Source organism: Falco cherrug, chromosome Z (genome assembly GCF_023634085.1).
Source record: "Falco cherrug isolate bFalChe1 chromosome Z, bFalChe1.pri, whole genome shotgun sequence".
Taxonomy (NCBI): Eukaryota; Metazoa; Chordata; class Aves; order Falconiformes; family Falconidae; genus Falco; species Falco cherrug.
Window position 1 is genome coordinate 65,197,331 of NC_073720.1, and position 12,951 is coordinate 65,210,281.

Genomic DNA, 12,951 nt, shown 5'->3' on the forward strand with positions numbered 1-12,951 from the left:
AATCAAAGCACAGATACTCCTTTTTATTAATGGTATCTGTAGCAGAAGACGTTGGGAAGGGAAAAGTAACAGAATTTTCTGATACTTGCCTGAGCTTTAATCATGCAGAGTTTCATAATCTTTCATGTAATATTCCTAAGTTTGATAAAAACAGAGATCTTAAGAAATACCATGGCAGAAAGGACAGTGTACCAGGGCTGAAGGACGAAAAAATCAGAATAAAATGCCATCTTGTGGCATCTGCCAAGTAGCCATCATCAAGCCACAGGCAAGTCTTGTTTGCAAACTTATTTAGCAGGGGCACTGTCCAGTCAGAGAACACTCCAGAATGAATAGAATTCCACAATGCCCAGGCTTCGAATGGAACACCAAATTTAAATAGCCATGTTAAAACTACCATTAGCCTCAACTGTTTGTTAGCATGCAGGACAATGCTGAAAGCTGCTTCCTCCATTTCCCCGTTAACAACAGCTTCAGAAATCCAAGCTGAAACCTGTAACATGCTAGTAAGAGTTACTATACATCATTAACGTTTCTCCTGTATCAAGCTCACAGCTTGTTCCTACAATATCTATTCTGAAGCAATGAGGCTTCTTACCCCTCACACTACAGATCTCCAATATAATCAACTAAATAATTAATTACTACGGTGTTTTCATGTGTCAAATTCATGTTTTCTGTGTGCAAATCAACTTTATATGCAAAACAAATAGAAAAGGTTTTCTTTTATGTACTTTCCTTTAGCAAAGGATAATCCCATAAGTCAACATTTTGGAACTGTCATTTAAAAAAAAACAAACTAAAAAAGTTCAAAACACAAATAAAGACATTTCCATAATTTGTAAGTTTACTGCATACCTCTTCCCTGGATCTATCAAAAATCACAGGGGCTGCTATGCTTTTTGTTTCCATTCTGGGAGCTACTAATGTAGTAGGTGTTACAGGAGTGATTGCAGGAGTAGGTTCTGGTGAAAGCATTGGATCCCTCTCTGGGCTGTCCAACGAAACTTCTTCTGTTGCTTCTAGATAAACATTTTGAGTTAGCAAAGAAGTTTTTGTGGAATAGAGATGGATACACATCACAAAGATAACAAACACATACACTACAAAATGATGATGTGCAAATTTAATAAGATCATCCTTAAACAGCACCCATTTGTGAGAGGTAACTTCTTTCAACACACAGCTAAAACTAGATGTGACATTTGAGCTTGTAGTGCATAATGGGTTAAAGACTAATATTGCAAATTTGGTTTTAGTATACTGTTAGGTAAAGTCTTTTACAGTAGCCACAAGGGATATGTAATTTATTTCTGCATAATACATTGTGAAAACTAACGACAAACAGTTCTTCTTCAGCACCTGTACCAATTTTCAGTTTTGTGCTCTGAACAACATCTGATTTAGTCATATAGGCTGATAAATGGGCAGACCAAGCCACATGTTAAATGAAGTTACACAATCTACCCCTGCCACAAGCCCACAACCTGTTAAACAGAAATATTAGCAGGTGAGACATTCTGACTAGGAAGACTTAACTATCTTTAGTCTCTATCTATCTTCAGTCTCTTTGGGGCTTAAAACAGTTCACTAGAAACTGAGTACTTTCTTCAGACAGTAGACAGTTCACCTGTCTTCAAAGAGGACTGTAAATCTCTGCTTCACAAATCCTGCAGGCTTTCCGCCAATAACTGCTTTTGACCACTGGCAAACTACACACTTCCTGGGTACAAAGAAGTTCCTGTTCTAGTTTAAATAACTAGTGCTGTGATTTTCGCTAAATGTGCATTTTCAAGAATTCCAGTTCCTTAAAAGATAATGCTGACCACAGAACAGTCATTTGATACCAAAATTGATTTCCCAACTGCTCTAAAGTCTTGTTACAAACTAGACTTCCTGTAGTAAGTACTTTACCAAGCAGATAAAAGGGCACTAAAATAGATCCACTCTGTGATACCTGAAGTTATCAAAAAGGTTTACTATGCGATTTGGAAAAGACTTGGGCTTGCAACTTTTGTCTATAGGAACCACTAAATTTTCAGATTTTTATGTGTGTGTGTGTGTATATAAGTACGCCATCTTTCTTCCAAACTTTTTGAAGCCTGATGCATACAATTAATGCAACTAGTCTTTACTTAATGGTTAAGAAAAGGAGAGTTTTAAAGATCAGATCTATTTTAAAAGTTGTGAAATAGTAACACAGCATGTAAAAAAAAAGTCTTTTTTTTCATCGTGCATGGGTTTGTTTGCTTCTCCAGAAGTCTGTCACCTACTAACAACGTAAAAATAGAACTGCAAATAGCATCTAATGAACCATACCATTCATTGCTGCAATAATATTATGATCTTTCATAATCAATGTATCAAACCCACTCAACTTTATCCCTGCTGTCACTTAGAGATACCCTGTTAGTCAATTCCATTTCCCATTCTTCTGTAACACTTCTTTTGCCAATCGCTGACTTTTTCATAAATAAAAAACCCCCAACACTTCTCTACTTCACGGATGAAAATGACTGTGTGCCTAAATTTTGTTTGATACTGAAGTTCAAAACAAATTAAAACCAAACTTCAGCATGTCACTATGCCTTAACTGGTTTAAAGCAGATGCTCACTTTGGCTGGAGGCTGACAAAGTTTGCTGTCGTCACTTTGTTTTGGAGTGCATCACAGATTTGCTGAGCTGGGAAAGGACCTTTGCATATCATCTAATCTGACCCCTCTGCTCAAGCAGGGTCAGCCACAGAAGCCTGCTTGTGAATCATGTCCAGACAGGTTTTGAGCATCTCCAGGGATGGAGAAACCACCTCCTCCTTGGGAAGCCTGCACCAGTGCTTGATCACCCTCACCACACCCTCACCATTAAAAAAAAAAACCAACCATAAACCAATGTGCTTTTTGTTGGGTATTATCTGTATTTCAGTTTGTGTCCATTGTCCTGTCAGCGGGCACTACTGAGAAGTCTGGCTCGCCCCTCTCCATTCCCTCCCATCAGATACATGTAGAATTCCTCCTGAGCCTGCTCTTCTTCAGGCTGAACAGCCCCAGCTCTCAGCCTCTGCTCATGTCATACACTTCATGCCCTTAATCATCTCCATGGCCCTGTACTGGACTCACACTCCAGCCTGTCCACTTCTCTCTTGTATTGGGTAGCTCAGATCTGGACCCAGCACTCCAGGTATGGCCCCACCAGTGCTGAGCAGAGGGGAATGATCACTACCCTCAACCTGCTAGCAATGCTCTTCCCTAAATTCAAATTACAGATTTCCATAGTATTTTCAAACTAAACTGAAAAGCAAGCACCTTTTTGTTTTCTCCATTTTTATTATGAACAAAGATTATGTAGAAGTTTTCTTTGTAGGAGATTTATTTTTCCTACCATTGCTTTATTCTTACTGCTTAATCTTTCTGAAGAATGCTGCTGATGCTTCCTGCCCTCAAATGCCACAGGAAGGATACTGCATCTTAAACCAATAAAGAATTTTAATTCAAAACCTCAGATCAGGTGAGAAGTCATACTGAGGCAGTTGCAACAAAAATAAGCTTTTAGACTTGTAGAACAACATTTAAACATGGCAAAGAGGTAGTTCTCTGTTGGCTAACAGCATTCAACATATATGTTATATATTATACAAACGACTTTTACAGAACCATTTCTCAGAAAAAAATTACAAATACATAACATGTTATATATATAATAAAATATAAACCACAAAAAATGAAAGCTATTCCCCTTCAATTCTTCCTTTTTCTATCACCAGCTATATTGGCTGTGATGTGAGAACAATGTTGACAGCATACTGATGTTTTTAGTTGTTGCTACGTCACGCTTATACTAAATCGAGGACTTTTCAGTTCCTTGGGCCCTGCCAGCGAGAGGGCTGGAGGGGCACAGGAAATTGGGAGGGGACACAGCCAGGACAGCTGACCTGAACTAGCCAAAGAGGCATTCCATACCATATGATGTCATGCTGCGTATATAAACTGGGGGAAGAAGAAAGAAGGGGGTGACATTTGGCATTATGGTGTTTGTCTTCCCGAGTAACCATTACATGTGATGAAGCCCTGCTTCCCTGGGGATGGCTGAACACCTGCCTGCCCATGGGAAGTGGTGAATGAATTCCCTGTTTTGCTTTGCTTGCCTGCGTGGCTTTTGCTTTACCTATTAAATTGTTCTTATCTCAACACTCGAGTTTTACATTCCTTTCTGATTCTCCTCCCCATCTCTCTGGGTGAGGGGGAGTGAGCGAGTGGCTGCGTGGTGCTTGGTTGCCAGCCGGCGTTAAACCACAACAGTCATGGATCACTGTCAAGATGCTTAGCTCCAAAAGAACATGAAAACTTCTTACCCTGCTGCAGAAGACAACTACTTATGTTTAATTAACATTCTACAGCCAACTACACCAAGTTTCTAAAGCGCACGTTTGCAGTTCCTCACTAGCAGCTCACTTCAGCTAAGTAAGCTATTTTTACTGGTCACGCTTCTAAATGTCAGACCTCTAAGATTCTGTCATGGCTTGAGTGTTTGAATTGGCTTACTATCTTTCAAAGTTTACTCAGGTGATCACATAAATGTGGAAGTAAACCAAAGTAGAAACTGTTGTCCAGAACAGAGGACAAGTTATTAGAAAAGGCTTCTCCAGGTATAGCAGTATTTCAGAGACAGATATTTTAACAGAATTGACAGTAAAACCCACTACACCTAAGTCACAGCCCATGACCCTTACTGTTACACCAGGAGTACTGTAGATGATCTTAATGAGAACAGAAACACTTTTAACAGAACAGTCAGCCACTAATAAGGCCTTCTTCTGACTTCAAAACTGTAGGTTCATATGCTTTTGTGGATTTATTTCTTGCAGAAGAGACATAGAACTCAACAACCAGCTTCTAAAAGCAGCGAGGCATCTGCACTGAACTCTTCTCATCAGACACACCCCATGACAACAGCCTGACAGACACTATTAGCTAGAAGCTTTTGGTGTTCAGCTGGGTTTAAAGTTCATCTTGCTTGATTCACAGAACTAGCATCTCCTTTGCTGTACCAATTCCCAGGAAAAAAGCCTAAGATAAACCTATCATGACAAAAACCCAATAAAAACAAACATTGCCCCACCTCCCAATGCATTTCCCCCAGGACACAGTAGCTAGATAGATACTTGTGTAAGATGATCCATTCCCAAAGACCTATTAGAGCTGAAGAAACAAAAGAACATAAAGACTAATCTTTTACTAGACTAGGGAAGGGGAAAAATTTTGATTTTCCATTTTTCTGAAAACAGTGCCAGAGCATTGATACAACTTCACAGACCCGCTCATCATGTGTGAGCACCAGAAGCGGAAGGCAGAGACAGTTATGTTCTGCACAGGCAGTCCACAGCACATTTCTGCAGCTATACACATAACTTTAGGCCAACATTTTAGAACACTATTCACGATCTAGTTCTTCACTCTACAGTAGAAGCTTATAGACAGCCAGATCTTAAGACACACCCCAAAGCCTCCCCCAAGATATTCTTAATACTGCCTGCTTTGGAGTACTGACCATTATGCCCTCCACATCTAAGAGCTCTACAAGGTAAGACAAAGTAGTTCTTTTTTGGCCAAGTAACCAACACATTGACTTTTATTCTAAGGGTGAAAGTGCTTAAGTGGGTTTAGCAAGGCAGTTTGGTTTTTTACAGAACAAAGAACCACATACTAATTAATGAATGGAGCAGCAAGATTTACTGGTGTCCAGTGACTGCTGGAAAACTAATTTTCTTCCACCTTTGAAACCCAGTTTTAATAGTTCACTTATTAGTCACCAGAGACAAGGTAATGAATAGCTAAAATATTTTATTGCACATGCTCTCCAGTAGCTGCTGCGGAAACACAACAGCAAAGAGGTTTTAAGTATAGTCAAAAAAAAAGCCTAGAGAACCTGGGATTTTTGAAATGCATTAAAACAGTACAGGAAATCATGTAATTTGTTTTCCCGCACCTCCTTTCCTATTAGTTTGTATTGTTAGCCAGAATAGCTAGAGAGGCATACCATCGCATTTTTTACAAATAACTCTGCAAAACTAGAATAGTTTGTCCCCAGAACATCAGAGTCCCTCCTTTCAGAAGGATTTCATTGTAGCTAATAATTCAGTATGAAGGAACAAGGTAAGTTAGAAAGCTGTGGAACTTCCTTCACTTCCTTTCCAGTAAAGTGTTCCTATAAGCTCTGCCAAGATAGGTTGCTTTGGAATTTCAACATGTTGAAGAAAAAACACCCGATCACACTCACTTGTAAATTAACTCCTGTTTTTATAGAAAGTGAGGCTCATGCAATCATGCTGGAAGCAAGAAAATAGGTCTCTCATATTGCCTTTTCACATTGTTTCTATTCATTGCAAATCGGTATCAGAAAGTTAATCAGATGGATTAACAACATTGTCTAACAAAACAGTCCTAAGAAAGAAACAGTTGGGAGTGCACAGCACTGGAACACAAATTAGACGTCATTTTTGAGAACACCTATGCTGACAGTGATACAAAGACAGAAGTTCATCACTAGGGTACAACTGTGTTACACAAACTTCCTGCTTAAAACAGGATGCTGTGAAAAATGTCATATTCTGTCATAAATCAATCTGTGTTTTTTTCCCCTATGTGAGAGTTTGTACTAGCCTCAATCTGTATGTAAACTGACCGTTTAAACACCAGTCTTAGTTGTTAGACATGCAGTATGTTAGATACTTCCAGTTCAGTGCTGCGTGAAGAAATTGTCTTTCATAGAAAAACTCAAATTTATTAAATCAGTTCTGTGTTGTTTTAAACACAGTTCAGTTAAAACAATCTGGCTGCTAACATTTGTTCCTTCTGTCTGGTTCCCCTCAATATTTACTCCAGCCACCTTTTTCCTTAATATTATCCAAAGGAGAACTGGCTTTCCTAAAATATCTATTCCATATGGCTCTATGGTTATAAAAATCTGGCTTTACACACTGAAGCTAAACAACCAAATTACTAGTATTAGGAAGCTTCATTGCTAAAGCACTGCTGGTCTTTGTAGTCATAAGATCAGGTAATATATATATATTAAAAAAAAGTTAAGATTACCCGCCTATTCTTTACTCTTCTTCTCTTAAAACATTTTCAGAGATTAGTAAAATAGTCAATAAATTCTAACACTGTCATAAGCAAATGTTAAGTTCCAATACATGCAAATAAAAATTTAGTAAGTTCAGAACAAAGGTAACGGGCGTGTGTATACACATATCTATACAAAATAGCCAAAGCTAAAGGCTATAAAGTTTCTTTTTGAATGATTACATCAGAATGAAGATGACATGAGGACTGTACTCAGAGAGACTGCCAACTGACTTACTCAACATGCAGTAATAGGAAAAGTGTTAGCATTGAGAAGCAGCATGCAGAACCATCTTTTGACCCATGTAATATACTCCAAACATTACACCATTCTTGAATGGTTAATGCTTCTACATCTGTAATGGACAGCAACCATAACCCATATTAGGATAGTTGAAAACCAACACCAGTAGTGACTGATTAACGAATCGTTAGAATGTGTTGTGTATTGACTGATTCCTTATCAGAACTTTCACACATCTTCCTCCACAACGTGCAGTACTGTTACGTATCAGAAACAGAATCATGTACTAATGAAATGACAGGACTGGTCCCATGTGCCAGTTTGTTACCTTTTCGTTATAATGAAAGAGTCTTAAGAAAAAGGAAATACCCTCCAACTTGCAATATGATCTAAATAATCTTTCTTTATAATTGGAAAAAAGACTGGGATGGCTTATGTGTGGATATTAGAGCAGCAAACCAGGATGCAACTCCAGTCATGCTTTTATACAGATTTGAATATTGTTAATTACATAATGATGAATAGTATTATTACTGTCAGCAGAACATGGTACTAACCATCTAACACACCACACTATGCACTGATAGTACACACCACTAAGAAATTTGTATTTAGTAAACAAATTTAACTAACGTTACAAAGTAGCACAAGAAAAAACCTGTACATCATTGCCAAACTACTTGAAGGCCTTTAATCCTCCTTCCCAGCAAAGCAATTCTCTTTCAAGTGCAAAACAGTTTATGCAGATACATTTGAAAAAAATAGCCATTACCAGCAAAGAGGTCTTCTCTGTCATCATCTAGCATGATTTCTGCCTGCTTTGGACCATTGGAGTTTGTGTTAAGGTCTTCTGCAGGAAGACTTGCTGGTTCTGGAGATGAAGGACTTGACTGTTGAAAAAAAAAAAAGTGAAATAATTAGCAGAGAACCAGTTGCCAAGTATCAGTATATAAGAATTATTGCAACAAACATTCTTTCATTGCAGAGAGCAAAATGTACAGAAAGGAAACACTGTCAGCTATTTCCACTTCCTACTCCTAGCATGGTAACAATGAACAAAAGATATGACCTAGTCAACAGCTCTTCTCATTTCTTTGTCAAAGAGAAAAAAAAAAAAAAGTCACCCATTTCCTCAGGTTTAATTAACATGAAACAAAAGCTGCTACAGAAATATCGACAGTAAGTTTATTAGGATTTCTAAAAGTAATCTGATTATTAAGTTCCTTTTGGAAAGGCCTCCCTTTAAATCCATGTTTGTACATAGAAAAAAAAAAAATCAATAAAATACCCCTCCAAGTACTCTATAGCATTTTTTCAGAGATTAAAACAGTGCGTCAACACCATCAAAATGATTCAAGGCTGCCTGTGGCCATAAGAAATACTGATAGCTTTGCAACAAGTTGAATTTGGGGATTATTGCCACAAAGGGTTTCATTGCACTGTATGCAGAAGCCAGGCTTGCCACAGATACTTAATTCACTTGAAGACTAGAACTTGCCCTGTGAAAAAGCAAAACACTTGAAGATACTCAGGAAAATTAAAGCAGTACTGAAGCTAGGATACCAAACATAGTTTACTTGTAAATACACACCTAACAATATCAGTGCTTCAATTAGAAAATCCTTGTTGAATAAGTATCAACTATACTTATTGCCATAGTATTAGAAAATCTGCAAGACTGACTTCTCACAACTTCATCCAAGATAGCTAGCTAAGAAGCTTTCAACAATAGCATATTTATTCATGAATGCATACACTTCAAAAGGAGTACCTGTGAATTGTCACTACTTGCTTCCTAATTTCTGCATAGAGTTATCATAACTTAAGTTCAGAACCAGAATCCAAAATAAGATAGCAAACGTTTCAGGCTACACTTCAACAAATGCCACAGGCTACAAAAGATTAAAAAAACTCTGAAACATACTGAAATGCCATTGTATTTTCATAATCACAAATGTACCAGAGGCAACAGTTCTAAGGCAGAGGCCTTCCTTACAGCTGACTCTCTAAGAACAGTGCCCATCCTGACATGGAGTATGGCACTGCTGCTTTACTTCAAGCAGCACAGAGCAAGATGCTGGCCATTGCATCTATCTAGACCTCAGTCATGTCAAATTCTGGTACAGAGGAAGCAAGTAAGAAAAAGTAAAAATCCTGTCTGATAAATTCAGACACAGTACAAAAGAGTTTTGCAGAGGACATATGAAAACAAGACTCTCTTGACCTGGAAAGGTGTTAGCTCAAGCTTGTCCCTGCTGAAGACAGAAGGAAGATGAAAGCAAATACAAGAATACCAGAAAATGTATACTGCTTTAAAACATATTATGGTTGCTAACAAGGAACTACTCAATTCAAATGATGGAAGAGGTTATATCCCCTTCCCTTTGCCAAAGGCTGCCAGCCTCTGAAAAGCCCACATACAATGTGGAGAAACCAGTAAACAGAGCAAAGTGATGGGCGACAAAAGAAGCAGCCTCTCAAACTGCTTGGGTTTTGACCTACAGCCTGCAAAGAAAGTTGAAGCAGAAACACTCAGGAACCGTAAGTAGATAGTAAAATTTTACAACCTGACAAGGAACCAATCCACTTATCACATGTACACTTCTCATCTCATACTAAACCAATGCCAAAATGGTCCCACAGCAAACAGAGTGCTCTGGGGTAATAAAAGTGTATTTGTTCACTCTATGAAGCATGAACCTTAAGTTGTATCACAAGGCTTGCAACCAATTTAGATGAAATTAACTAGGAAATTTAAGAAAACCTCATCATTTGACATGCTTCATTACTCTACAAATGACAGTATAAATAGTATGTGTCACATTTAATAGTCAACAGTTTTAATTGTTTTCAGAAGTAGCATATTGCGGAAGTAACAGTCTGTCTCTCCCGACAGTGCTGCATGAAGCTGGGACTTCAAGATCTTGTCCTTCAGCTAGAAAAGCAAAGCACGGAAATGCTTGATTTCCCTGTGAGGTTCAAGCAGTTTAAAGTTTTATCAGCAAAAGCAATTCTTCACAAAACCATTACAGACACCCATTCCAAACCAGTTTTTCTGCTACTCTACTTGGAACAGCAACCTGCTCAGTTTCATAGATCTGGGGCTTAGGACATAGTGGGGACCCCACACTACCACAGATGCAGAAGGGTATATAGTTCATCAATTCACCTCCACGAACACCAGTTGTAATATAGCCAGGCACGTATGAAAAAGACATAGTGTAGAAACTCCTTAAAAATTATTTATGGTCTGAACACAGCCATCAGTTTGTTTTTAAGAGTTCTGCCACAAACTTCAGTTTGTTACCTTTAGAAGTTCTCTTCAAAACAGACATAGTTTTCAGGGAACTATGAAAACCCAGAAAGCCACAGCACTGAATGTATCAGAAACTAGAGGCAGTAATTCCTGATAATCCAATTATTTTAAACAGTCAGTGGCTCAGAGTTTGCTACTCAGCTTCTCAAAAAATGCATCCATACACCCAGACAGCTATTAACATATTAAGCTATTCCAGTTACACCCTACTACAGGCACAAGCTATAAGACAGGACCCCAACTTTGCTCCCTTATCTCTATGAAGTACAGTTGAAATGGTGATTAAAATGGCTGTCAGAGGAGTTAGTATTAGCATAGTGAAAACCTGAGTATCATAAAAGAAATGAAAGACAAGACTAACAAAAAACCCTCACAGGCCAGACACACACAAACAGCACAGCTGTTTAGAAATTTTAAGTTTACTTGAGGCCAATGATTCACAAAGTGTTCCAAACATGCCCATTTCCTGAAAGGTACATGCCTGTGAAATTTACAAATCGCTCCTGAGCTGAAAGAAAGTCAGGTGAAGCATCCAACAACCAAGATGCCCAATGGCCAGGACATTCAGGTATGCAGGACAGTCAGGATCCTGCTTTAATTGTTTTCTAGAAAACAAGTTTCTGGTGAGAGGCCTATGTGCCCATTCCAATTTGCAACGGCAATAGCAAGCTCATTTTTTTCCTTTTTTCGGTGCATTACATTTTTTGGCAATAATTAAGTATTTTATAGCTCTGACTTAAAAGAAACAAGAACAAGTTCTCACATTTTCTGTTGGCTGAAATTATAGCCCTAGATGTTCGGTTATCCTCCCTTCTCTTAATAGTAGGGTCCCCTTCAAACCAGTTCAACTACTTGTCTGAAACCCTTCCTAGCCTCCTTCAGTCAGAACACAGTAGGCTGACAAAAGCCGACCATCATATTATTCTAGTTGTTCAAGTTAAGCCAGCTCATTGTCTGAAACAGGGTTACAGAAGCTCGTGAAGAATCACAGAAGAATGAATCACAGCATGGGCAGAGAGAACAGACTTAATGGCAGGACAGTTAACATTTTCAGCAGGAAGTAAGAGGACACAAGCAACCATACTAGAATGAAAACCTACATGCTTCCATTACAGCCTGGATTTAACACCAAGGAACAAGACACATTTCCAGTAGAATTACACAAGAATTAACCTTGGAATTACCTTCTGTAATGGTCACTGTTAATTCAATGGATATCATGAAAGACATCTGGACTTCTCCTACCTAATGTTTTGCCTTCTGTGCAAAAAACAAGTGCATATTGCTGATCTTTGACATAAACTGATAAACTGGCAATGGGATTATATACACACCCTGCCCTAAATGACAGTCCTTGACAGGTTACCACATCTACCACTTACTGATTGTTCTCAAATGCCTCTATATAATCTTCCATTACAAAATAAACTAGGAATATAAATACCCATTGAAATGAGTAGGTGAAGCCTAGCTACATGTTCATCTGACACCTGCTTTACAAAAGACAGGCAATACAGAGTGAGATGTTTAGAGGAAGTTAAGTAAGAAGTGGTGCAACAGTTAAACAAGGAAGATGGCAGAGAAAGACTAGGGCAAGGAGGAGGAAGGAGAAGGAAATTACAAAATGAGAGTAACGCTAAAAATACTATTTGTCAGAAAATCTAACATATGCTTTTTTCATATGTGTTGCCAAAAATTACTTTCATACAGTTGTTTGCAGTCCCTCCTAACAGTGGCAGAGGACACAGCAGATTACCGATTTGTTGATTACAAACCTCTAACAGGAGGATGATTCTTTTCATAATGCACAGTTAACTTCCAAAACTTGTGCATATCATGGACACTTTCTAATGAAACAAAAAATCACGCACTTGAGAATTTAGCAAGTAGCTAAAAGTTCATGGAAAGTTACTAATACTGTAATGTTACCTAGGGCTCAGGAAGTCCTTGAGATACAAAAACCTGGAGGCTGGAAGAGCACTGAGGGTGACTATCAGCACTTACATATAATCACAAGTAATGTTCTTCACACAGAATCCACCACTGAGTATCACTGTAAATGGAATCTTGGCTCAGACCAATTGTCTGATTCAGACTGGCCATTCTCACTGACGAAAGCAAATCTAGCAGCTAAAGGGAGACCACTCAGTGACCATGAATTTTGTGGAGGCAGTCCTCCAGACATTACAATATGGTTGGCACAATAAAAAACAAATAATCATTCTACTGCTCTTAGGCACTGTGGATATCTGACAAGGAAATGAGTACCCCAC

General features: G+C 38.4%; 1 protein-coding gene across 1 annotated transcript in view; it reads right to left on the minus strand.

Moving 5' to 3' along the window:
• Positions 1–12,951, minus strand: part of SNX2 (sorting nexin 2) — a 32,630-nt gene that overhangs the window by 16,913 nt on the left and 2,766 nt on the right. Inside the window, exons 2-3 of the mRNA XM_055698602.1 lie at positions 8,135–8,252; positions 859–1,022 (exon numbers count right to left, since the gene is read on the minus strand). Of these exons, the coding sequence (XP_055554577.1) occupies positions 859–1,022; positions 8,135–8,252 (282 nt within the window). The remainder of the gene's footprint in view (positions 1–858; positions 1,023–8,134; positions 8,253–12,951) is intronic.